The sequence below is a fragment of the Chamaea fasciata genome, unplaced genomic scaffold, assembly GCF_029207755.1.
Source record: "Chamaea fasciata isolate MVZ Bird 193981 ecotype frontalis unplaced genomic scaffold, bChaFas1.0.hap1 SCAF_22, whole genome shotgun sequence".
NCBI classification, from domain to species: Eukaryota; Metazoa; Chordata; class Aves; order Passeriformes; family Sylviidae; genus Chamaea; species Chamaea fasciata.
Genome location: NW_027094107.1, coordinates 3362616 through 3388968, shown reverse-complemented (window position 1 = coordinate 3388968; position 26353 = coordinate 3362616). Strand labels below are relative to the sequence as shown.

The window sequence follows — 26353 nt, the reverse complement described above, 5'->3', positions numbered from 1 at the left end:
TGTCGGGGTAGCCCTGTCTGGTCCCAGCACCCCCTAACCCGTCTGTGGGGCAACTGGTCTCTGACTGGCTTTACTCACCCCTGTGGGAGCAGAGGGAGCTCAGGGGAGTGCTGTAGTTTTGTTTTTTGGTTCCTCAGAAAGGGCAGCAGGAATGCTCTGATGGCAGGACTAGGAGGAAAGCTTTGCCCACACATCACCAAGAGGAACTCCCCAAAGTGATACAGGAGCAGTCAAGGCAGGTCTTAAAAAGAGGGGAGAGGTGCTCCTACTCCTACACTGGGGAGGTTCCTCAGGAGCCTAAGGAGGTGCAGCCTTAGGGAAGACTCACCAAACTTATGATCTGAAATATTCACTTGGAAGGAGGTGGGGAGGAGGGAACTGACAGGGTTCAGCTGAGGGCTGGCCACCAGCACCAGCCCAGGGATCTGAACCAGAGGAGCTGGAGCACCTGAAGCCTGGCAGAGGCTCTGCTTGGCTGTAGGAGCACAGGGACTCTCCTGCTCAGCACGGGCCTTACCTGCGGCTGACTTTCTCCTGATGGACCAGGCACAGGTGGGCATGATTAGAGAAATGAAATATTTTATTAAAACTTATTCATCTCAATGAGCCATGGCCAAGAGTAGGGTGGCAGTGCTGTCCATCCCCACTTCTCTGGTGTGCCGCGCTCAGGACGTTGTGGCTGCCTGGAGCAGCGGCTTTCCCTGGGATCCCACAGGGCACTGGCAGCAAGAGGCTGTCTAGCTGTGCGGGAGTGCCAGAACGCCGGGGAGAACAGGGAGGGTGCCTGCTGGTTAGCCAAGGCATCAGTGCCTGTGGAGGAGGCAGAGCTGTGGGCCTTGGTCTGTGTCCTCTTGTCAGTGACTAGAGGAGAAGCTGAATTCTCCTCTTGTGTTGGAGTCTCAGTCTCTGTCTCCTGGTCAACCATGAGAGGAGCAGCTGAATTTTTCTCCTCTTCTACCACAGTATCTGTCTGTGTCTCCTGCTCAGCATATTGAATAGCTGAATCTGCCTCTTGTGCCCAGGTCTCAGTCTGGGTTTCCTGCTTGACACGGTGAGAGGCCTTTCTCTGTGGGTCGGGAGATGGTTTCCTCATGGAGGCCTGGAAAGAGAGATGGGGATTTGTAGAGGGCACTGGGCTTCCCCCAGCAACAGCTGCTGGGACAGGGGAAGCCTCCTCCAGGCCTCCGTGCTTGGCCCTCACCGGTTCTGGCTCCACTGGGACGCTGCAGGCCCGGCAGCTTCTCACGGGCCGGTGCCGGCCACGGGCTGCGGCTCTGCTGGCCAGGATAGCCGGCTGCGAGGAGCCACCAGCGCGGGACCTGCGCCCCTGCGGGCCTTCTTCCCGGCCCTCCTCATCCAGGAGACGGTTCTCGGTGCCCCCTGAGCTCAAGGTGCTGCGGGACGATGCCAGCCGGGGCAGGGACCGGCCCTGGGTGCTGCGGGACGATGTCAGCCGGGGCAGGGACCGGCCCTGGGTGCCCTGAGGCTGCCGCAGCTGTGGGTGGGAGGAGGAAGAGGTGTGGGATGGAGGCAGCTGCCTGGGCAGGGTGCTGGTACGCTTTGTGCCATCCTGTTGGCCTCTTCCTCCGTCTCTCAGCTGGTGCCTCTCCTTGGGGCTCTGGGGACTGGGGTTCTGCTCCTCCATGGCTCCTTTTCCACCGGTGTCCTGGGAAGCTGCTACTTCCTGAACAAGGTGTTCTGCTTGAGTGGGTACCCCAGGGGGGGCTCCTTAAACACTCAATGGGCAGGATGTGGCCCTGCTGTGTCACAGTGGCTCCTTGGTGTCATGAGGCCCTGCAGTGTCACAGTGGCCCAAGGGCATCATGAGGCCCTGCATCACCCAATGTGGTTGTCAGGTGTGTTGGGTTTGCATGGCCAGGGTTTGGTAGCGAGGGGGCTACAGGGGTGGCTTCTGTGAGAAATTGCCAGAATTTTCCCCATGTCCGGCAGAGCCAACGCCACCAGCTCCAGGATGCACCCACTGCTGGCCAAGGTTGAGCCCAGAAGAGACGGTGGTGACACCTCAGGGATAAAAGACTTAACTGCGGCCTGTGGGAAGGACTCATGCTGGAGTTCATGGAGCACTGGCTCCTGTGGGAGGGAGCCCACACTGGAGCAGGGGAAGGACTATAACCCCTCACACCCTGGGCAGGGACAGAAACAACATGTGATGAACTGACCATGGCCCTCATTCCCCATCTCCTTGTCACGATGGGAAGGAGGATGGAGAGGCCAGGAAGGAAGGGGAGGGAGTGGAAGGGTTTTTAAGATTTGTTTCACTTCTCATCATCCTGCTCTGATTTTGATTGGTAATTGATTTCCCCAAGCTGAGTGCTTCGACAGACTGGAGAAACAGGCAGAGAGCCTGCAGGCCTGCTTGCTCCCCAGTGTGAATTCCTGCAAGGAAAGAGGGAGTTCTGCAGGCTTCTCCAAGGCTGATACAAGGGAAAACTGACCCCAGCGGGGCAGCATGTTCCCCTTTCCTCACTAGCCAGGTAGTGGTGCAGGAAGGAGCAGGTGACTAGAACAATCTGACTTTATTGGTGCAAACACTGGGCTTGAGTGAGTGGAATATTCCCAAGTGCTCCCAGGAAGCTGTTCAAGCTGCAGGGCTGCACACAGCCAGCAGCCCACTCCCTCCAGGTGTTCCTGCTGTGGAGTTCAGTCTTCGTGGATGTTGAAAAGCTTTGCTACTTCATTGAGGTCCTCATGCTCCTCCCCATCTTTGATGATCTGGAGGAAGGAGAACACATTAAGTCCTGCACATCCCATAAAGTACCAGTGCTGCAGGACTGTCACAGCCAATGCCAGGAACTCCCTGGAGCCTCTCTGAAGCACCAGACTGAGACAGCCACAACACAACAGCACTTTCTACACCCAAATTCATATGGGAGTCTTAAATGTACCATCACCTGCCTACAGAAACAGCAGGAAAACGAACCTCCTGTCCCTGTGGGACTTGTTTCTGGGTTTCCCTTTACAGCCAGGGAGAACAAGTGTTTTAAAAAGTGATTCAGCTCTGCAAAGGTGAGCCTGGCACTGACTTGGAGCCAGGATACCTGGCTTGAACCTGCAACTTTTGGACAAGATGAAGAGACCATGAGTTTAAGGTACGGACTGCTAAGGGAAGGAAAGGAAGGAAAGGAAGGAAAGGAAGGAAAGGGAGGAAAGGGAGGAAAGGGAGGAAAGGGAGGAAAGGGAGGAAAGGGAGGAAAGGGAGGAAAGGGAGGAAAGGGAGGAAAGGGAGGAAAGGGAGGAAAGGGAGGAAAGGGAGGAAAGGGAGGGAGGGAGGAAGGAAAGGAAGGAAAGGAAGGAAAGGAAGGAAGGAAAGGAAGGAAAGGAAGGAAAGGAAGGAAAGGAAGGAAAGGAAGGAAAGGAAGGAAGGAAGGAAGGAAGGAAGGAAGGAAGGACCTCCGTTCCATGGGGATGGCAGAAGCAACATGTTTCAACTGCATCTTCAGATTATGTATCAACAAAGACTTCCACCATGAATAGTTTGTCTTGGGACAGATCACCTGAGGGTAGTGTGGGATCACTCCCAGTTTAAACAACTGAAATTCTTCAAAGGTATTAAAACCTGACCCAGGTCTGACTCAGCTGAGCTGGGAGGTCCGGGACAGGCCACAGGCCACACCAAGCCCCTGCTCAGGGCTGCTCCAGCCTTGCCATGGTGGCTGTTTCTGGGATGGTGACATTTGAGACTGTTTCAGACACTTGGACACGGGACAAAGCAGCACAAGGATGGGACACTTCACTCCTGCGCCATCACTGTGACTCCGGCCTGTACTTACTACAGACCTGGAATTTCAGCCACGGCAAGGCAAGACTTGGAGCACACACCTGATTTGAGTTATTTCTGTAAAAAATTTGCAAACATACAAAAAAGCACAGGGACAACTCCCCTAATTCACCTGGAACAGTGCTCCCACTGGATACTGCCCAGCTCTGCACCAGACAGAGCATCTGCCTTTATTTATCCTCACTTTGAATAGACAGATTGATTTTTTCCACAAGAAAAGCCCCACTCTAGCAAACCCCACTGTCCGTCATCCTCGCCCTGCACTGACCTTCCGAGCAATGGGCATCCTGTTGAAGATGTTCCACAACACGATTCCCACCACGACTTTATCCCTGAGGTAGAAAATGACACCTTTGCCGTAATCTTCTCCTTGCTTTGGGACTTGAGGCATCGGTGAAGAGCTTTGAGAGATCTGAACTTCTGAGGCTTCTGCTTCCGTTTCGCTCTCAGATCGAATTCCAGTCCCTAAGGCAGAAATAGGAGGAGTCACACGCCCAGTGCAGGACATGTAATGATGGGAGCAGACTCAAGAGCATGTTCTGCAGGAGCCTAAGGTGTTCTCCTTTAAGTTGTGTTCCCCAAAAGTTAAGTTTCATTAACACAAGGATGAAACAATCCCAACATGGAGCACAAAACTGACAATCCCCAACTTCCACCGCCAAAGCCAAAGGATAGCACAGTCTGCTTGCTCCAGGCAGTGGATACAAAATAAACATGCTTGGATCTACAGTCTCAGTTGTCCCAAACTGATCATTCTACTGCCATGGAGAAGATCAGATTTCCCTGGGAAAGTCTGCATGGCAGTAGAGGCGTTGCCCAATACCTTCTTGGAGGAATGTTGTGTTTTAATCACATTTTAATATAAAAGCCAGCCTTTAAAGCTTGGTCCAGAAATGAGACAGCAGACTGCTGTTTCCTTGTGGAAACAATGCCTTGAGGTCAGGGTGACCCTGTAGTCCCCACACCAGCACATGCAGGAGCTCCCCAGTCCTTACCTGACTGTTCTGTCGCACTTTTTGGCGTGTCCTTTGCTGTCGCCTTGGCAAACACTCCCACTGTGGGCAAACTGCTGTCCACAAGGCCAATGGCTTCGTACCCCACGTTGGGGCCCAGATCACTCCTAGTAATGAAGTGAGAATAAAGTAATTTGTGGCAGTAGTGAGACAAATCCAAGGCAGTTCCATCCATCCATGCTCCACTCCTTAGTCCAGCGTGGCATGGGTGATGCTGGACACTGACTGAGACACAATCTCCTCTGCACACACAGGTGGAGCAAGGAGTCAAGACATGACAAGCCCACGGCCATGAGCTTCAGAAAAACCAGCTCACTGACCAAAACTGAAATCTTTCAGGCCTGCTCCCTGGAAGGCAGCTGGAGGCTTCCCAGCTTCTGGCAGTGCTGTCATCCACACCAGGCTTGGCAGCATGGACAATCATTCGGTGAATATTTTTGAAAGCATTTAGAAAAGACTAAAGAGAAGAAAACCTTGCCCTAACATCTTCTTGAACTGGGCACCTGGATCTGAACTGGGGTGCTGATAGGAGACAGAGCAGCTGTGGTTTGGCACCAGTACATACCAGGTGTCTGAAGTGTTTCCCAGGATGCTGAGGAAACAGGTGCATCACAAACCATGAATGTACAACATGACTTCCCCGGCCAGAATCCTCCAGCACAGACTGGGGTTACTGCAAGGAACACCAGTAACATGGCAGCTGTGATCAGCTAGAGCTCAGGAGAGATCATGGAATGATTTGAGTTGGGAGGGACCTCAAAACCCATTTCATTCCACTCCTCTACCATGGGGCAGGGACACCTTCCACTATCCCAGATTGCTCCAAGCTCCATCCAGCCTGGCCTTGGACACTTCCAGGGATCCCGGGGGAAGCCACAGCTTCTCTGTGCAACCTGTGCCAGGGTCTCACCCTCAGAGGGAAGGATTTCTTCTGTATCTTGAACTTAAATTTCCCCTCTGTCAGTTTGGAGCCACTCCCCCTTGTCCTGTCACTCCAGTCCCTCTCCAGCTTCCTTGCAGCCCCTTCAGACCCTGGAAGATGCTGTGAGGTCTTCACACAGCCTTCTCTCCAAGAGAGCATACCGACAAAATGCATGAGGAATTCCTGTCATTTCCCAGCTTTTCAGCAAAGGCAAAGGAAGTGTCACTCTGTGAGAGCTGGCACAGTGTGACACCTGCCAACAAACACAGGGCTGCAACTCACAGCCCTCCTTCACCTGCATCTGGTCATGGCAGAGAGCATCCCAGGGGAAAGCAGCCCTGCAAAATGGCTGTCTCTGTGTCCTTAGCTGCACTTGATGACCTCTGAAGTTCTTCCCAACCTCAAGAATTCTGTGGCTCTATGTTTCTTGTTCAAAAGTGAAATGAGAAATGCTCTGGGTGCCGAGTCCAGGCAGGACAGACCAAGAGTTCAGGTAAGTGACAGCAAGTCATAACTAACTATTTTCTGTGGGGATTTCCCTGAGAAAACTAAAACTTTTACCCATATTTGAAATTCTGTTAACAAACAGGATTTGGGCTTTTTAATTGGGCTGAGCTAACAGCCTTTTGGATTTTAATCTTTTGTGGGGCTTTTTTTTGTTTTGTTTTTCTGTTTTCATTCATTTTATTTTAAAAATAACTTCAGGAAAATATAGCCAAATAGCCCATTTTCCTGATACCTCTCTCTGGAAAACAACTTTTCAGGTAAACCTGGATGCAACAATGCTTTGCCACTAAAAACATCAGTTCAGCAAAGTGCAACACTAAGACCCACAGATTGGGCTGGGGAACTTCAGATAATCGTAACAGAAAAGCTGCTGCTAAATTCAGCCTGTAAATCAGTCTGCTCTGAGGAAAGGGCTGTTCTGTATTGTTCCTTGCTCTGTAGAATGGGACTTGTTCAGGGAGAAACTGTGATCTGCAGGAAGGAAAAACACTTGAGGGAGGTGAGGGCAGAGCAGCAAATGCTCAAATACCTCCTCTGCCCTAAGCTTTAGGAACATGAAGCTGTACAAGATGTTTACTGAGGTGGTTTCACTCCTCTTGGGAAACAGACACTCCCCAAGGTGTATCTTGTCCACATTCTGCAATGTGGCCATACAAGGAACCCCCAAAGAGGAAAGGACCATTACCAGAACATGGACTGATGCCAGTATGGCTTTGCAGCTCCTGTCATGTTTTCTCCAGCCAGTCTCCCGCTCACCACGGCGTGATCATGGTGCTCCACACGCCTCCGGCCCAGTTTGATGTCATAAAAGCAGGCAGCATCCCCTGCCTTGGAAAGAACCATCCCATGAGCACCACGACAGGGAAAGCTTCCACCAGTGCCCGAACAAAAAACATCGGGAAGAGAACAAGTGGAAAAAGGAACTGAGTTTTTCTGACAAAGCCCAAACACCACCACTACCTCATCCCACTCCTTGGACTACACAACTCCCAGTTTCTCAGCATTTTTCCCTGATCTTTGGAAAAATGAACCAGCATGAGGTACGTTTTCCAGAGGAATCAAAGTCTCAACGCCCACCAAGGGACTCTTATGCAAGCAAGTGATCCAGGCTATCTTTAGGTTACCCCAACTCCTCTTACACAGCATAAATATTCCAAACTTGCCATGGTTACCACGGCAACAAGGCAGCTGCAGCGCCTGACCAGGCTCTGGGCCTGTGCTACAACTGCTCTCCTTACTCTCCTTACTCGCTCCTGTTCACCCCGTTCACCTTCTCCTGTCACTCCATGTGTCCCAGTGCAGCAGCAGCACTGGGAGGCTGTGCCCACACTCACCACCCAGATGTTGTGGGAAGCTGTGCCCACACTCACCACCCAGATGTTGGAGCGCGCCTGCAGCTCTGCGTTCACCCGGAACCCCCCGAAGTCCGAGTCCACCTCCAGCCCTGCTGATTTGGCCAGTTCCACATTGGGCTCCAGCCCCACTGCGGCCACAATGTGATCTGTCTCCACCTGTTTGGGAATGCAGAATTAGGATTAATTCCCTGCATGCCCCTGCAAACATGACCCTCTCCCTGCTTTCCCATTTACCTTCCGGCCATCCTTCAGTTTAATCACCAGTCGGTTGCCGGAGACAGAGACGGATTTGACCACAGCATTGGGCAGGACATTGACCCCCTCTGGAAATGAGGACAGGACACCTCACTGCCTGGTCAGGGCTGGGCAGATCCCACCTGCAGCAGGTGGTTGGTGCAGACAGATGCCAGGTGAGGAACCAAGACAGAGCCCACCCAAGCTTTGCTGTGTGTGCTAGTGCAGCTCTGGGGGAAGCACGAGGAGAAACCCAGCTAAAAAGCCTGAAAGCTGCTTAAATGACAATCCAAAGTACATCTCATGTGATGACAAGGCCACATCCAAAAGAATTACCTAAAACAGGTGCTCAGGAGCTAAGGACACTCAATTACCTATTGCTGTGCCACAGCCAGACCCAGAGGTCCAACAAAGCAGCTTCCAAAGAAGAAAGTAACTCAGACCTGTGGGTTATCAGGCCCTGCAATCCACACCCCAGTGACATTCCTCCTCCCTCTCTCCCTCTCCACTTCCCAATGCACAAGGTTATTTTGCACTTAATGCAGCAAATGGAAAAAGGTGTCTTAGATCTTACTGACTTTATCAGCTAAACACTACAGCACCTGGCCTGACTCAGGTCTGTGCACGGGCACAGAGATCATTCCAGGGAAACAGCCACAGGGAAGGAAAGCCTCACTGGCATCAGCAAGGCTGTTTGCTCAGCCTCCCCAGAGGAACTGCCAAGAAGGCCAGGATTCATGGCAGCTCTGTGCTGCCCAAGCTTCCTGAACTGAAACTTCCCCTGTGCTGCACCTGGGCCCCACTTTGCAGGACCCAGCCCTCCCAATGCTCCAGGAACACAAGGGAGCTGGATGTCCCCAGGAGCAGCTGCCCAGCAGCCACCAGCCCAAACGCGCTCAGCAGCTTCACCTCTTCTGACTTTCTCCGTGGTCCAGTTGCTCAGATATTCGGGCAGGACTTTGCCCATGTTGCCATTCTCTGGAAACAGCTGGATCACCTCCAGGCCTCGGGTTCGGGCTGGAAGGGAAGCATGGAGCAGCAGGATAAAGAGCAGCAGCAGATGTTGGGATATACATGCTTTACTTTACACAAGGAGCCTGACAGAAGTTTCCAAATCTGGGAGTTCTGACTCCCAAGGAATCACAAAGTGACTGACTACTGTTTCACATACACCTGTGAAGTCTAGATAACAGACTTTTAGTGGAAATGCTTGGTATTTTGGCAAAAACTTAAAAAGTTACCATAAAGGCCCTACGCACACACTGACAGTTAGAATCCAGCTGCTCACCACCTCTTTGAAATCACAGAATTATGCAATGCTTTGGGTTGGAAGGGACCTTAAAGATCATCCAGTTCCAACCCCAAAATCATAGTTTGAGGGTGGCGTTGAGCACAAAGAACAAATGTGACTTTTCTGAGGGTGGAATGACTTTGCAGCTCACACTAGCCTGCAGAGCTCCCAGCTCTGTGGTCAGGGGATGCTGGGCAGCTGATGAGGGAGAGACTGGAAAACCTTGGCCACGCAGGCAACAAAACACGTGTGTGTTGTTTCCTTTAGGCAAACACAGAGTCTGTGCAAAAAACTGAGCAGCTGGGGACTGAAAAGATGTTTCTAATGTGAGGCTACTGCCACTCAGTGCCTGTCACAGCTGGGGACACACACTCACCTCTTCTTCCCAGAGCGCAGGCCAGCTCACTGCCGAGGAAACCACCACCAATTATTGTGATGGACTTGACTTCCCTGGAAATCTTCTCCAGCCTTCGGAAGTCCTCGATCTGAAAGAACATTTACCCCCATTTCCAAACCTCTCTAACAGGAATGGCAGCAGAAAGCATTCTGATCATATTCAAAGGCTTTTATTCACTTTGGAAGGTGCAGCAAAGTCACAGAGGAGGGAAAATTTAAAAAAAATATCTAAACCCCATAATCCCACACACTGTTACAGCTCTCAGGCTGAGGCAAGCAGGTGAGTGGTTGAGCAGACTCTACCCTGGTTTCCTCCCTGGGAAAAAGAATAAGCAGGCAATGGATTCCTGGGCACCATCTGAGGGAAGCAGTGACAAGGCAGGACCATCCCAACCCAAAGCAGAAGAGTCTACAAACTGAAAACAGTGGTAAGTGGCTCTGATTTGTTAAGCCTCACTGGGGCTGGCAGCACCTGGAGGTTACCTTTCGGAACAGGGTCAGCCTTTTCTGCACATCCTTTCCTGCTCTTTCGATGGCAGGCAGGTTCCTTGGGGATCCCCCTGGGCACAATGAGGAGAGAAGGGAGACTAATGCCACCACAGCCATGACACTGGATATCCAGACAGTGCAAAGCTGTCTCAGATCTCAATTGTGCTTCCCAAACTGTTCCAGTATGGGAATATTGCAGTATCCTTGTTGCTGCCTGAATGTCCCAACAAATCTGATGATGCAAGGCAGGTGAAAAACCCAGCACCCAGACAGCTGTCTGCACAACTGTCCTTCACATGACTGCTCCACATCATGTTTGACACTGCAGAGATGACTTCTCAAACAGAACCAAAGAATCATGGAATAGTTTGAGTTACTTCCACTGCCTGCTATGGGCAGGGACAACTTCCCCTATCCCAGGTTGCTCCAAGCCCCGTCCAACCTGGCATTGGACACTTTCAGGGATAAGACAGCCACAGCTGCTCTGGGCAACACATACCTAGGAAGAATTCCTTCCCAGTGTCCCACCTAACCCTGCCCTCTGGCATTCCCCACTGTCCTGTCACTCCAGACCCTTGTCCAAAGTCCCTCTCCAGCCCTCTTGGGAGCCCCTTTAGGCACTGGAAGGCTCAAAGATCTCCCCAAAACCTTCTCTTTTCCAGTTCTCTCAGCTTGGCTCCACAGGGGAGGTACTCTAGAGAATTTATCTCTAGCTAAATGTCACTGAAATGAAAAGCCTGGCACAAGCCCAGGAACAAGAGAAAAAACACAGCACTTACCAGTGGCAATGAGACATTTGTCATAGGATATCTGGGTCCCATCATTGAGCTTCACTGTGTTCCCTCTGACATCCATGTGCACAACCTGCAAGAGGAACCCAGGTGAGCTCCAGTTCTTCACTTCATGGACTACTGAGCAGATTTGCAAACTTGGAATTAACATTCTCCCACCTTTAGGTTTAGGGTGGGGACAGAAGTGGGGAAGTGAGAGGACTGGAAGTGGGAATTGAGACAACTTTTTCGGGAATCACCATAACTCAGGTTGATCTTCCCAGGATCTGAGTGTGAAATGGGCTCAGACACAGCACAGCCCAGCAGGAAAAGGAATCACTGACATTTACATAGCAACATACAAACAACTGAGGATATAAATATTTTAGAAAGTTCATCATGAATTTCTCCACCTTCCTTCTGCTTTGGCACAGTGCTCCTGCTCACCTTATCACCCACTACCTGAGTCTCTGTGCTTTCCTCAACTCCAGCCCACACATCCCAGTACCCAATTGTCACACCCCATCTCTAAGGTCTACATATTTTTGTCCCAAGCCCAGACTCCAAACTTATCCTTCTCTCTTCATCATCATCTTCCCTCAGCACAGTGCTATTTCTCTTGGCTTCTCCCGCTTTCAAACCTCACTTCAGATTAGCACAATCTCTGCTCCATCACATTTTTCCCAAACTTATCCAAATTCCCTTCCCAGCCAACTCCTCCTTCAACTCCAGTGGTTCAGTACCAGCTTATGAGTGCAGGCTCTGCTCAGGAAGAGCTGTAGGAACAACAGCCAGTGCTGTACCCACCTTCTTGCCAGGCAGAACTGCCACCCCACCATTTTCCACAGAAGGCAGGTCCTCTACAGGCACGTAGAAAGACGGCGGCTGGAAATAGATACTGAGAAAAGATCCCTTATCAAACAGGTTCCCCTTGCTCTGGGATACCAGAAATCCAGCTGTTCTCCAACAAGACAATGACAGCTCTGTGCATCCATAACAAGCTCCACAATTATATATCTATTTTTAAGAATTAGAGTCTTCTCACTGTTGAAGTCCGAGGGTTTGGATCATCGAATCATAGGATTGGTCAGGTTGGAAAAGATCATAAAGTCCAACTACCACGTAAGGCTTAATCACAGAAGTCTCAAAAATCAAGTGTGATCCCGTGTCCCTGGACCTCTGCTCTAATCTGTGGAACTTCACCTTTATTAACTTATTTCCCAGGACTCCTGCCCATAAAGGGACATGTCTAAGGGGAATCCCAGCAAAGTTCATGAGGTATTGAGTACTGAGCGAGCTCTGCTGGGAAGCAGAATTCCTCAACCCCTGCCAGCACCAACACACCCTTCCTGCCCCTCAGCGCTCCACTGGCTGGTGGTCCTCCCTCAAAAACAGTTTGGTCATTGTCACCTAGTCACTAACCACTCTCCTTTGCCCTGTCACCTGCCGTACCACGTACCTCCTCTCCTTGCCGTTCCACTGCTTGAACCGCAATGTCTGCGTCACATTGGGATCATCGGAAAACCACAGTTCTTTGGAAAGGGGTGGACGCATGTAGGGCAGGGCAGGATCTTCAGACACAATCAGCACCTTTAATTGGCCAGGAAACACATCGGCTGGAGTGAGAGCAGGCAAAGAGTAGCACACACACAGGCTCCAGAGCAGGAGACAGCTCTTACCCGCGCTCCGGGGTCACGGGCCCGGATGGATCTGGCAGCAGCAAAAGCAGCAGTTCCTCCCCCGATGAGCAGGAAAGGGACGTGGGATGGGACCTTGAGATGAGTGCCCGGAGCTGCAGGTGACAGATGGGACAACTTACTGCAAATACAGGCACACGGCCCAGTCCCAGGGCACAGAGTATGTCATGAAGGACCTTCCACATCCAGACTTCCTTTGGAAATTGCCCTCCTTCTGCCCCAGTACCCTTCCCAAGAACCCCACTGCTCCTTCCCCCAAAGCTGCTCCCTGCAGAAATCAGTCAGATTTCAGCAAACTGTTTTTTCTAAGCAAGCCTGAAACTCTGCACTGGCCAACCAGTGAACAGTTTATAAGAAAGGGAAGTTCCACAGAAGGCCAATTACGTTTTACTGTAATTTTGTTCAAGGAGACAACTTTTGAGTTCCTGGAGAAGGCACCTCCTCCTAAAGGCAGGTCCTGTTGCTGAGCAACATACGGTTAATCCGTGGGCAGGCACAAACCAGGCAGTTTAGTATTAGCGCCAGAACTCACCTGCTGTGCCCTGAGGAGCAGCACCTGCACCTGAAAGGGAAGAAAGACATGGCTTAAGTCAGCGGAGCACAGGCTCTGGTTTGGGAGCTGCAGTTCAGGGCTGACTCCAGGCTCTCCACCAGCAAGGGAAAGAGCCCCTCTGGAATCAGTGTCCTTGCCAGACTGTGCAAAGGTAAAGGCCAGAAGCAGGGCTTACTCTTTTCTCTTTTTATCACAGAAGGAGTAAATGACAGAAATGAGGCCCAGGAGACATCCTACTTCATCCTCAGGATGGTCTGTAAAACAGCCTGTTCTGGGTCATGGAACCAGCACTGTCTTCTGTGCTGGGAAGACACAGAAGAATGCCAGAATGGGTTGGGTTAGGAGAGACCTTAAAGCCCATCCAATTCCACCCCCCTGCCATGGGCAGGCACACCTTCCACTAGGCCAGGTTGCTCCAAGCTCTGTCCAACCTGGCATTGAATGGGAATTCGAAACAACGGCACACACTGGGAGGTGCGACCCTACAAAGGCACATCTGTGATTCCAGAGAGGCTCTGTTCTGTTTGTTTTGGAGGCCTCAAGCTCATGAAAAACAGAGCCAGCCCTCAACCTGGCAGGCTGGTACCCACCCGAGGCAGAGGATTGATCATCTTGGGATAGCTTGGACAACCTCAAAAGCCGGCTGGCATGTCGCTCTTTGCTCTCCTGCACTGTTCTGTACACCTGTAGAGAGACAGGGGACATTCACCTTGTACACTTACAGCCCCAAGGCACCATCCTGCTGCTGCCCCTGACAGTCTTTTGACTACCCCAGGTGCTGGAAAAGCCAGTAGCAACATGTGTGGCAAAAATACACCTCCCTGGACAAGGCGTCCATTGGGAATGTATTCAGAAAATGACCTGCCCCACCTGGTGATGAGCCTTGGATGTCTGGCTGCTTCCCAGAAGCAATGAACCTTCCTGCAGGTGTTTGGCTGCACACCTGTTCCAAGGGGAACCAGCTCCAATGAAGGAAATGCAGCCAAACCAGCCCCAAGACCACATGCAAGCTGGGCCATGAAACAACACAAGGCTGCAGAAATGGAAGACAAATCCAAAGAAAAAGCATCTCCCAGCTTCCAAAGCCCAGAGCAGCTGGGCAGAGCCAACAACCTGACTGGCTTTCCCTAGGCACAGTGGGGGCAGGACACCCCTGACATTAGCAGGGCCTTGAGCCACGGGAGTGGGGCTGCTCCAGGCACTGGCCTTTGGACACGGAATCCCTTCCAGCTGAATGCTGACCTGTTTATTTGACTGTGAAACTTGGGATACAGCATAAGCAGAGCCTGCATGTACAATTTACTGGTACAGACAAGGAGGGAACATCTCTTACGTCACATTAACTTCCAAGAAAAGCTGGTAATGGACAGGAGCTGAAGACACTGGGAGTGCTGGGAGCAGGTCAGAGTACAGTATTTTTCCCCAAAGGTAAAAACTTAGAGGGAAGCAAACCTTTCTTTGAGGCAAAACCCAGCCTTGCTAATGACATCAAATTTCATTTGCCAATCCTCACAAGTTGGTGTTTCATAGCAAATAGTCTCAAACAAGAATGGAGGAATTTAATGCCAGGCACAAACAAAACAGCACAGGACAAAAGCCTGTCCAGGGAACTGGAGAAATGTCAGAAATATTAGAAAACAAGAACTTGTTGGTGTTTAGAAAATTTAAGATAAAGGTATTTTTAAAGCCTTTTGCTCAAAGACAGAAAAGACAAGGTTAACAAACCACCTCGGCTTTTACAAGCAGAATCAGGAAGGTTTTAAGCTAGTCCAAAGGGCAGCATACAGCAAATTAAATCCGATCCTTGAGGAAAAATCATTGCTATGCACAGGAAAAACATCAGATCAGGCCTTGAGGATATTTCCAATGGGATGATGTCAAATTCTTTCTAGTCAGAAGCAGAACTACACTTTGCCAGGACATGGGGGGATGTTTCAGTACACTTCCCTGAGGAAATCACCAAGTTGGACAAGTTTTCTTGCCTTCCCTTTAGCACATTTATATTCAGGTATTATTTCCTTTTATGCATGCCAGCATTACTGATATCAGGAGAGGTGCAATAATTAATAATTTGTACCCTCACACAGTCACAAACCAAAGTTGGCCAGTTTGAGTTTAGATTTACTTAATGTGGAAAGGTTAATCAAAGGCAGGTTTCCCCACTAAAAACTGCACCACTTGAGAATATTCAATTTGTAATCTTCAATTATTTGGCAATGTCCCTTGAAAATGAAGTACCTGAGGCCAGGGAGCACAAAGAGGGCTGGAAGTGAAGGGTTACAGGGTGGGAGGTACAGATAGGTACCCTCCCTCCACCCTCCCACCCCACAAACACCTTTAGTGAAACGTCTTACATAAACTCCTGCTCCAGTGGCTGCTCCTCCCACTATTAAATATAACAAGAGGTTGCTGCCAGCTTTGCCAGGAACACCTGAAGACGTCAGGGATCTAGAAGGGCATCTTAGCTGATGGTATTGCAAAACTGCAGGGGAAGACAGGCAATGGAAAAGAAGAGGGAAAGAGCTGAATATTAGGAAGGATTCTTGATTAAACAGGTCTGGGAAAAGCAGAGTGTGCTTTGTAATTTCAGCTACCTTGTCTGCCAAAAAAAAGGGCAGCGGGGCACAGGGAAGAATTATATTTAAAGGAAATAGGTAAATATTTTTCTTCCATGTGCTATTTTGAATTTTTTTCCCCCTTTCCCAGGAGCTTCCTTAGGAGAAAAGTGGGTTTTGGAACTTTTAATGAATGTGATCCTCCTAAAGAAAGAGCTTGGAAATGAAGATTTGTGTGGTGTAAACCTGGGATCTATCCACTCCCAGGCAATGCTGATACTCTTCAGCTCTCTGGGAATGTCATTTACTCTTTCCGTGAGGCTGAAAACCTTTATCCTTTTCAAGCAGAATATAAATGCTCCCCAGCTGGGTGTTGATTTGGTTTACTTACACAAGTTAAACAAATGTTCTGAACTGAGATTTGGCAAGGAATTTTTTGTCCCATAGAAGACAACACAGAGCTGTGGCTGGTCATAACAAAAAAAACCCAAGAGTGCCTTTAAGGTAAAAAAACTTAAAAGGTAACTGAAATTACAGTTAAAACCCAAGTAATCATAAGAAGTTAATTTCCATTTAGCTCCCCTTGAAGTTTTCTGAAGGAGGAAACAGAGAGAAAGCTACAGAGATCAAAAGCTGAGTAAATAAAGAGAGCTGGAATACAGCAAATGCTCGACAGGAGAGATGGACTGCGGCTTCTTCCCAGGAACCACCTTTCTACTTACATAGGCACCTGCTCCTAAGGTGGACAAGCCCACAATAAGGACAAAAACCGAATTACTGCCCTTTTTCCCAGGCACGCCTGTGCTAGCCACTTGTCTGCTCAGCTGCAGGTCTGGGGACACATTCCAGCGCTGCAACAACGTGCCTAAGGAACACAATTTATTGGAGAAACAACACAAAAACACTGTCAATACAAAGGTAAATCGGGAGATTTAGAGGCTAAGTCAGTTCTGAAGGCAAACAAATTCCTTGTTTGGAAAACCCAGCCCCACATCTGAGCAATGGTGGGGCTTTATCCTGAGCCACAACAGTGGGCTCCAGGCAGCTGTGGAGACCAAAATATCTGTAAGATCAAGGGGTAACTGAACTAACTGATAGCAGGAGCATCTTTAGGCAGCTGGAAAGACTGCCTGCAGCTGGAGCCTCCAGCCGCACGAGGCTGGCCGAGCACAGAGATGTGTGTTGGTGGTTCCTACACCTTCTCCAGGCCTCTCCTGTCCGAGGATGCTCCTGGCTCCAGCAAAAGCAAGCAGAGGCTGAGCTAACCAGGCCAGGGCGGGCAGCAGGGATGGTTACACCGGCACCAAACTCCCTCTGCTCACACAGTTCGTTCCAACGGCATAAACCACCAGCAAGAAACGGGGTTTTGCTGTCAAAAAGGGCATCCCCGGTGGAAATGAGCATATCCAGGTGCAGGCACCTCCCGCCGCGCAAGCAGGACGAGGAGCACCCGTGGCTGAGCCCCTGCACCTCGTCTTATTTCTCCATCACCAAATCACAGCAGCGGCCGCCCCAGTTCACTCCTAAGGGGAGCGATGGCGGGGACGGCTCCGAGCGCTGCTCCCAGCACGGCCGATGCTCCGCTCCCGGGAGAGGTTTGTCACTCCCGATCCCCACCCACACCTGCTCCCGCCCGCTGAGAGCACAACCCGCCTCACCCCGCCTGAAGGCACCTATTTGTGACAAAAACCGCAGCAAAGTCACCAGCACCCGAAAAGCGACCAAGGTCTCAACCAGCTCCGGGTCAGTCACGCTGTCCCAAACCCGCTACCGAAGCATCCGCACCTCCGCCGCCCGCGCCCCCTCCCGCAGCGCGCTGGCCACGGCCGTGCCCGCACCGACCCCGCGGGATGACCGCCCGGCCCGGTGCCCTCCGCAAACACCGCTCCGGGTCGGGATCGGCCCCGGGCCTGCGCCAGCCCCGGGCCGCGGGCCGCAGCGGCGGGAATCGCGCCCGGTGTCCCCCGGTCCCGGTCCCGGTCCCGGCACTGACCCGCGTGGGCGCGTCCCCGCGGCGGGGGGCGCAGGGCGCGCGCCAGGCCCGCGCGGCAGCGGAACATGTCGCCGGTCGCCGGTCGCTCGGTCGCGGCCCCGCCGGCCCGGCCCGGCCCCGCCGCGCACGCGCCTCCCGCCGCTTCCGGGCGGCCGCTCCGCGCCGCCGCATCGATGGTGCCGCCGCCGCCATGTGGCGGCCGCCCCGCCGCCTCCCGCGTCCGCTCCGCCGCTCCGCCGCCACCGGGCCCGGCCGCCGCCTGCTGCTCTCCACCCCTATCTTCTACGCGAACGGGCCGCCGCACATCGGGCATCTGTACTCGGCGCTGCTGGCCGATGCGCTGCTCCGCCACCGCCGCCTGCGCGCCGCCGGCCCGGCCCGGCTCTGCACGGGTCAGCGAGACCCCCCGGTCCCAGCCCCCGGTCCCGGGGATGACCCCTTCTGCCGGGGCTGACCTCCCTCCCTGTGTCCCCAGGCCCCTGTGTCCCCGCGGGGCTGCGGGCTCCGGCCTCTCCCCACGGCCCCGCGGCTTCTCTCCGTTTCAGGGACCGACGAGCACGGGCTGAAGATCCAGCAGGCCGCGGCCGCCGCGGGGACGTCGCCCGCGGAGCTCTGCCACCGGATCTCGGGGCTCTTTCGCCAGGCCCTGACCCAGGCCGGTGTCGCCTACACCGACTTCACGCGCACCAGCGAGCCCCGGCACCAGCGAGCCGTGAGGCACTTCTGGGGGGCCCTCTGGGATGGAGGGATGCTCTACAAGGGCGCCTACGAGGGCTGGTACTGCACAGCCGAGGAGAGTTTCCTGCCCGAGAGCCAGCTGGCCGAGCGCACGGACGCCCAGGGCCGCGCCTGCAAGGTGTCCTTGGAGACTGGCCACGAGGTAAGGGGCTGCAGGAGCGCTGTACGCTCACCTGCCGCTCTGCTCTGGCCAGATTTGGGGTGTTTAATGCTTCCCGTAGCCTTTTATTAATTTGTGTTGGCTAAGATTCACCTGTATTTCAATAGAGTGTCAGAGAGCTGCCCGTCCCCCCCTGGCAGGTGAGCATTGCAGCTACGTGCAAGGGGAATGATTCAGCCTCCTGCATCCACAGGCTGTTGGCCTGGGAATGGTGATGAGAGAAGTTATCTGGAGGATAAAGGTGTATTTAACTGAGGGGTTCCTTGGGGGTTCGGAGTTTGACCTGTTTTGTGAGACAGTTCAGTTTGGCCTCTGGCACTTACTCATCTCTTAAATGGGTTTTGACCCTGCCTAAAGCACTGTAATATCACCTGCCTGTGGTCAGCCAGAATGGGCATGCCCAGGAGTGTGGTATCTTCCCAAGCATCTCTCTGCCACTGCTTTCTACAAGGTGTGGAGTTACATGATTTAATCCAGCAGCTACAGATAATCTTGCTCAGAGCTCAGCACAGGTTATGCTCCTGTATTAGTTGTACAAGGTTGGGATGTGGGAGTGTTGGTCCACACAGAAAGGCCTGTATTGACAAATAGTAACTTTTGAGAAAGCACCTAAGATAATTGGGGAAAAGGTAAGTTTCCAGGCAAAGTCATCATTCTTTAGACCTAAAACAGTCAGCAGACTTCAAAATCACACATACCCTGAGAACAGTTCTTCGCCTTGCCTGTATGTTGAACTGTCCAAGGAAACAGGAGTGTGCATGGAGCAGAGAAGCTCTTGCAGTGTGATGGGAAGTGAAGGGATTATCTCCAACCTGAAAGAGACAGTTGGGCAGTCTGTTCCTTCAGAATTTTGTGAAGGAAAAGGGGGAGTTTGTCCATGCTATAAACCCCAGACTTGAGTGCGTTCTGGCATCTGGTGGAGCCTGGGAATGAGGGTGTGCAGCTTGTCTTTGAATGATGCTCTTCAGGTCTTCCTTGTACACTGCAAGATTGCTGACCCAGCCATGGATCCCCGAGTGCCTTACACAGCTCATTCGTACCACATCCACCCACCAAGTTTTCACTGGTTTAGCTAAATGTGTCATTTAATGGATTTAACTGTGGGGGAGAAGTGCTGTCAGTGCTGTAAGCAAACAAAGTCAGTGACTTAGATGCATTAATGCATAAACTGAGGAAAAAGAGGAGTACGGCCCTAGGAGAACAAAGGCAGGTACCAGGAGTGGCAGTAGGGCAGGAATTACAATGTCATTTTGTCTTTTCATGATTTCCACTATTATTGCAAAACTATGTTGTTAAGAAAGTGTATTCTAATCTCCCTAACTCCTTTTTGATGTCACATCAACCTGGCAGGTGGAAAGGGGTCCCTTCCCAGGGTTCCAAGTGTTTTTAGAAGCAGGATGCTGAACCATCCCAGGTGTCTGAGTCCTCAGGTGTGTTCCTGGGGATCCCAAGGAGGCAGTGTCTTGGATAAGATGGTTCCTACTAGTCATGGAAAGGTGCTGAGAGCTTCCCGTGGCCTGGGAGGACACCCAGACACGGGGAGTGTGCGACAACCTCCATGCTGAGAATGGTGTGTGCAAATTGTCAGCCTGTTCTTGGGGCCAATAATCCTTCCCTCTCCTGCTGTCCCAGGTGCTTTGGACCAAGGAGGAGAATTACATGTTCAGGCTCTCAGCATTCCGAGATCCCTTGCAGAACTGGCTCCGGGACAACCCACGTGCCATTTTTCCTGACCCTTTCTACCAGTGCGTGCTCCGCTGGCTGGACGAAGACTTGCCAGACTTGTCAGTGTCCCGTGAGCGAAGCCGGCTGCAGTGGGGCATTCCTGTGCCCAGTGACCCCACACAGACCATCTATGTCTGGGTGGATGCCCTAGTGAACTACCTGAGCGTGGTGGGGTACCCTGAGAGCCACGGCACGTGGTGGCCAGCCGTGCACCACGTCGTGGGCAAGGACATCCTCAAGTTCCATGCGCTGTACTGGCCGGCACTGCTGCTGGCAGCAGGGCTGGAGCCCCCCGAGCGCATCCTGGTGCACTCCCACTGGACTGTGCGGGGCCAGAAGATGTCCAAGAGCTTGGGCAACGTGGTGGACCCCAGTGTGTGTGTGGGGCAGTATGGTGTGGACGGGTTCCGGTACTTCCTTCTGCGGCAGGGCGTCCCAGAGAGGGATTGTGACTACTATGATGAGAAGGTGGTGAAGTTGGTGAATTCAGAGCTGGCAGATGCACTTGGGGGGCTGCTGAATCGCTCAACAGCCCCCAGCATTAACCCCAGCAACACCTACCCACGCTTCTCAGAGTCCTGTTTCCCAAAGGTCCTGGATTCTAGGGAGGCAAAAGGCACAGGCAGGGCATGTGCTGAGGACTATGAGCTTGTGGCAGCAGTGGCCTCGCTGCCTGCACAGGTGGACAGTTATTTCAAAAGCTTTCAGATCTACAAGGCTTTGGAATGCATTGCCCAGTGTGTGAGGCAGACCAACGGCTTCTTCCAGAGGCACAGGCCTTGGAAACTTGACCGAAGGGATGCTGCAGAGCAGCTGTGGCTGGACACCATCCTCCACGTCACGCTGGAGTGCCTGCGCATGTACGGGACGCTTCTGCAGCCTGTGGTCCCACACATGGCAGACAAGCTGCTGTCCCGGCTGGCTGTCGGGCCAGGAGAGAGAGGTCTCTCTGGCCTGATATTCCTTGCACGCTATGATGGAAAGCCATGTCCCTTTGAGGGGAGGCAGCTTGGACCTGACACTGGCATCTTGTTCCCCAGGCTGGGCAAGTCAGAAACTATGAAGAGGAGAAAGCAGGAAGCTCAAGTCCCTGACAAACAGCTTCTGTGAATTAAAACTTCCAGGAATTCCTGGAAAACACTGTCTCTGTTTAAAGCACTTTTCCCCCCATTCGTGGTGGTGATGTGAAGGAGTGGGAAGCTAGCCTGAGCAGGGAGGATCAAGCAAGCCCTGAGGAGAGAAAGGCTTGGTCCTGGGCCTCCTTGGTGGTGTCTTCTTGCACAGGGAGATGGATGAGCAGTCGTTCATCCCACTTTTGATCCACAGGTTTTTGGCCATGTCAGATCTAGCTGGGAACCCCACAGAAGTGGTTCTGTGGGGCCATAGTGCCCACTGGGGCTCTCAGCCAAGCAACCTTTGTGGGCCAAAACAAGTCTGAGTGAGCCTCAATGGGGCCAATCCTGTGTGTCTGCTCTTTATTCCGAGGGCAGGACCGTGCCATGGTCAGACAGTGGGTCTCATTCAGCAGTGCAGACCTGCAGACATGACCAGAATGGGAAATGGGGGGATGTGTTTCATCAGACTCAGCTTTCTGAGGCTTTTCCACCTGCTGCAAGGTTTATACACTGTTTCATGTCCATGCTGCTGGAAGCAGATGAGCACTGACACTTCTGGGGTGGTGGTGACCACTGGGGTCTCTGGTAAATCCTTCCCAGCCTCCGGCTCCTGCAGGTCCCATCGGTGCTGGCACTGGAGGAGTCATATTTCAGAGGCCCATTTTGAGGGCTGTGAGTTCTTTCAGGAGCAGTGCAGCCCCTGGGACTCTGCCCCATGTTCCCATCGGTCCCCATGCCACCGTTGCTGTGTCACAGCCTGATGCTGTCCCAGTCCAGCTGACCTGAGTCCCCTCATACCCGCCTGCCGTGGCTCTCCTCTCCTCCTCAGATTGTCACCTGCTCCCCCAATTCTGCAGTCCTTCTGTGCGTCTTTCCTGCTGCAGCCCCCGTGCCCTCGTGCCGTGGGTGCTGGCTCCCCACTGCCCTGTTTCTTGGGGACAGGAGGGACACATGCCCTTCCCAGTCTCTGATGCTGCACACGGGGGCTGTGGCTGCCCAGCTGGACGTGGAGAGGGTCATTCTGGCACTGGCGGTTGTGATCCCACTGGCACCTCTTGGCACTGGTAACGTGCGGGTGTTGGTGTCCCCCGCTGTGTCTGGTCCTGCCTCGCTGTGCCCCTCGGTCTGCTGCTCCCTCCCGGGAGGGGGCCAGGCCCACTGCCCGCAGCCCTGGCGGTCCCTGCCGCTCCGCTGGGGATGCCCGCGCCGGCCCGCGGGCTGGGGCATGCCCGCGCCGGTGTGTGGCTTGGCGCAGGGCTGGCCCGGGGCCGGAGCTCTGAGCCGGGTCAGTGCCGGTGCCGGAGCGGGGAGCGTAGGGCGGAGCCGCGCGGGTGCCGATGCCGCTACGCGGGGCGGGGACGGGCCGTGCCGTAGCCGGTGTGTGGGGCGGGGCTGTGCCGGTGCCGCTACGCGGGGCTGCGCCGGTGCCGGTGCGTGGGGTGGAGCCGTGTTGTGCCGGTGCCGGTCCGCGGGGCGGGGACGAGCTGTGCGGTAGCTGGGGCGTGGGGCGGAGACGAGCGGTGCCGGTGCCGCTATCCGGAGCTGTGCCGGTGCCGGTGCCGGTCCGCGGGGCGACGCGCCCCTATGAGCCGGTGAGGCGGCAGCGGTGCGCGAGGGATGGCGGCGGGCGGTGGCGGGGAGCGACCGCCGGGCCCCGACCCCGCGCTGGAGCCCTACGTGCAGACCCGCATCTTCAAAATCATCGTGATCGGAGACTCCAACGTGGGCAAGACGTGCCTGACCTTCCGCTTCTGCGGGGGCACCTTCCCTGGCAAGACCGAGGCCACCATCGGCGTGGACTTCCGCGAGAAGACGGTGGAGATCGAGGGGGAGCGCATCAAGGTGGGCTCCGCACCGGCTCTGGGCTGGCTGACACCGGCCCCGGAGGGCTCCTCTCACCCCCCAGTGGGTCCCACATGGGCCCTGGTGGGCCTCGCTCCGCCCTCTGTGGGTTCCACACCGGTTCCAGTGGGCTCCGCTCTACCCTCCGTGAGCCCTGCTCTGTCCCCAGTGGGCCCTGCACAGCCCCCGACCCAGCCGGCAGCAGCCCCAGCAGCGATGGCAGCCGGTCCCCATCCCCGCCTCTCGCCAAAGCCCTCCTGGGGGCTTTTCCTTTCATCCCATTTAGAGGGAGGGAACAGGGCCAGGGAAGAATTCTGGTCCCTGTGTTGCAGAGGCAGAGGTGCCCCTGGACCCGTCCCTCCTGCCTTGTCACTATTTCTGGGGTTGACTTGAGCCTGCAGAGATCAGAAGTGACGGCTCGGGGTGAGTCACTGCCACCCTTGCGATGGGCAAAGCTGGATCCTCGCAGCATTGGGGTGGCTCCAGCTCTGGACACTGGACCACTGGAGCGGGGTAGAGCTGTGGAGGGATGGGGGACAGAACTCTCTGCCACAGCCAGGGGCTCCGGGGAGGTGGTGGGTGGTGGGCTGGCAGCAGCCACACTGGAAGGCTGAGAGCTCACGCGGGCCAGCAGCAGTGGCTGTGGCAGCGGTGCTGGAACCTGCTCCCGGCTGCACCTGGAGCTGTGATTGCAGCAGGATGAATTTGCTTATGAAGGCTGCTGTGGCACCTCTAAAGAACGATCAGCCCAGATCTGGAGGGCTCTGGCTGGTTTGTCAGAAGAAATCTGCCATTGGTAGGAAACCACCCAGGAGCAGAGTTTGTGGTGGAGCTTGGCCTGCCCAGCTGTGGGGATCAGCACCCACAACCCCTGAGGCTGGTGCTGGAAGAACAAACATTGCTGCCGGACTGACAGATGGCTAATCAAAAGTTGAACGCACAATGAAACCAGAGTTTGTGTTGGTGGGTGAGAGCTTTAGTTGTGCTTCTAGGCTGTCCATGAATGTTTTTCCCTCTCTTCTTTAGAGATGCTCATTCTCCCTGCTCTCCCCAGCTCTGTTCAGCCCCATGGAGCCGTGCCGGTGTGAGCTGTGGTGCAGACTGGCATGGAGCCTGTTTGCTGCCACTATCCGGAAAATGTTGCCAGGTTTTCTACCTTTGGATATTATTTGAGCCTCAGTGGGCAGGAGTGGGAGGCAGTGCAGCACACTGGCCTTTTCCTGGAATATGTATCCAAGAAAGGAGGTGACAGGTGGGAGAGGGATCATCCCTCTATTGCTCTGCCTGGGAGACATTGACCCTGAAAGGGCTGAGCAGCAGCTCTGCTTTGCCAGTGTTTTTCAATTGGAAAGACTCTGAGGCAGGTATTGTCTCCATGGGTACAGGGCAATGTGGATTAATTTGGAAACTGCCACTTCCCCAGCTACAAAACAGTACCAGGAGAACCAAGACTGACCCCTGGGGCACTCTGCTGGTTACCAGTGTTCAACCAGACTTCGTGTCACTGACCAGCACTGTCTAGCCACTCAGCCAGTTCCCAGTCCACCTCACTGTCTGCTCATTCAACCCCTCTGGCATCTCTGTCACTTGGGTCAGGAAGTTGTCATTGATGGTGTCCTGGAATGTTTTGGGTTTCCTGTTCCCTGCTGTGCTGTCCTTCCAGGAGGTGTTGGGGTGGCTGAAGTTATCTGTGAGAACCAGGGGCTGCAAACACGAGACTGCTGCTCACTGTCCACAGAGCCCCTCATCTGCTTGCTCTTCCTGGCCAGGTGATCTATAGCAGAGACCTCCTACAGCGTAACCTGTGATGTTCTGCTCTTTAATCCTCCACCATGAGCTCTGTTGGCTCCTCACCCATCCCCACAGCTTCTGGCCCTCCCACTTGTGCTCCTACACAAAGGGTGGCTCCCGCTTCACATTTTCTCCTTTCATCTGTGAAATCATCAGCGTTCTTGTTCATGGCGTAGGATTCAGCGCACAAATAGACATGGATCTGTTGGAATGAGTCCCGAGGAGGTGCAAAGATGCTCTGAGGGCTGCAGCCCCTCTGCTCTGAAGTCAGGCTGGGAGAGCAGCGGTTGTTCAGCCTGTAGAAGAGAAGGCTCGGGTGAGACCTTAGACCCCCTCCAGTGCCCAAAAGGGCTCCAAGAGAGCTGGAGAGGGACTTGGGACAAGGGATGGAGGGACAGGACAATGGCTTTAAACTGGAGGAGGGCAGGTTTAGATTGGATATTGGGAAGAAATTCTTGGCTGTGAGGATGGGGAGGCCCTGGCACAGGTTGCCCAGAGAAGCTGTGGCTGCCCCTGGATCCATGGAAGTGTCTAAGGCGAGGTTGGAGAGGGTTTGGAGCAATCTGGGATAGTGGAAGGGAGGCGGGGGGGTTGGACTGGGTGATCTTTAAGTTCCCTTCCAGTCCAAACCAGGCTGGGACTCTCTGAAAGCCAGATAGCAGGAAGTCCTCCTGCAGCCCCCTCCCCATGGCCCTGCCAGGGCCACCCTCCACACTCCTGTAGCCTGTTTTCTTGTCTGCTTCACTTCTCAGGTGCAAGTGTGGGACACCGCTGGCCAGGAGAGGTTTCGGAAGAGCATGGTGGAGCACTACTACCGCAACGTGCACGCCGTGGTCTTCGTGTATGATGTGACCAAGATGAGCTCCTTCACCAACCTCAAGACGTGGATCGAGGAGTGCAACGGGCACGCAGTGCCCCCGCTTGTCCCCAGGGTGCTCGTGGGGAACAAGTGTGACTTGAAAGACCTGATCCAGGTGCCATCCAGCCTGGCCCTCAAGTTCGCTGACGCTCACAACATGCTTTTGTTTGAGACCTCGGCCAAGGACCCACAGGAGAGCCAGAACGTGGACGCGATTTTCATGTGCCTGGTGTGCCGGCTGAAGGCACAGCGCTCGCTGCCCTGCCGGGACACGGAGGGCTGGCCGGTGCAGCCCCAGCCGCACGCCCGGCGGCTGGACGAGGCCAGCGGGAAAAGCTCCTGCCCGTGCTGAGCGGGACCCGCCCGGACCCCAATAAAGGCTCTGAGCCCCCTGCGCTCCGACTCTTGCTTTGCGCCTCAGCCCAGTCGGCTGTAAGCGGCTGTGATCGGTTCGGCTTGACCACAGTCGGTTCGGTGTGCAGCGCTCGGTTACAATCGCCCCGTTCGGCTGTAATCGGCCCGGCTCGGTGTGTAGCGCTCGGCTACAAT

At 53.9% G+C, this 26353-nt stretch overlaps 3 protein-coding genes across 4 annotated transcripts; 2 read left to right on the top strand and 1 right to left on the bottom strand.

Moving 5' to 3' along the window:
• Positions 1-562: 562 nt before the first annotated feature.
• AIFM1 (apoptosis inducing factor mitochondria associated 1) lies at positions 563-17682 on the bottom strand. 2 transcript variants are annotated; one of them, XM_066202597.1, is made up of 18 exons: positions 17575-17682; positions 16304-16446; positions 13617-13710; positions 13006-13035; positions 12456-12568; positions 12236-12366; positions 11584-11674; positions 10786-10870; positions 10001-10077; positions 9498-9606; positions 8740-8847; positions 7831-7919; positions 7612-7752; positions 6927-7069; positions 4795-4919; positions 4068-4264; positions 1202-2733; positions 563-1099 (listed from the first exon to the last, which is right to left on the bottom strand). In XM_066202597.1, the coding sequence occupies exons 1-17, from the start codon at positions 17639-17641 to the stop codon at positions 2662-2664; spliced, it is 1815 nt and encodes a 604-aa protein (XP_066058694.1). In that variant the 5' UTR covers positions 17642-17682; the 3' UTR covers positions 563-1099; positions 1202-2661. The 2 variants fall into 2 exon arrangements, with proteins under 2 accessions (XP_066058694.1, XP_066058695.1); XM_066202598.1 differs by lacking the exon at positions 16304-16446 and adding an exon at positions 15381-15508 and having other exon boundaries at positions 17575-17679.
• A 47-nt stretch (positions 17683-17729) lies between these two features.
• MARS2 (methionyl-tRNA synthetase 2, mitochondrial) lies at positions 17730-21355 on the top strand. The gene is made up of 3 exons (XM_066202601.1): positions 17730-17966; positions 18120-18454; positions 20105-21355. Exons 1-3 carry the CDS (start codon positions 17765-17767, stop codon positions 21305-21307), a joined length of 1740 nt encoding a protein of 579 aa, XP_066058698.1. The 5' UTR covers positions 17730-17764; the 3' UTR covers positions 21308-21355.
• A 1417-nt stretch (positions 21356-22772) lies between these two features.
• RAB33A (RAB33A, member RAS oncogene family) lies at positions 22773-26199 on the top strand. The gene is made up of 2 exons (XM_066202604.1): positions 22773-23154; positions 25698-26199. The coding sequence occupies exons 1-2, from the start codon at positions 22930-22932 to the stop codon at positions 26154-26156; spliced, it is 684 nt and encodes a 227-aa protein (XP_066058701.1). The 5' UTR covers positions 22773-22929; the 3' UTR covers positions 26157-26199.
• The last annotated feature ends 154 nt before the right edge of the window (positions 26200-26353 follow it).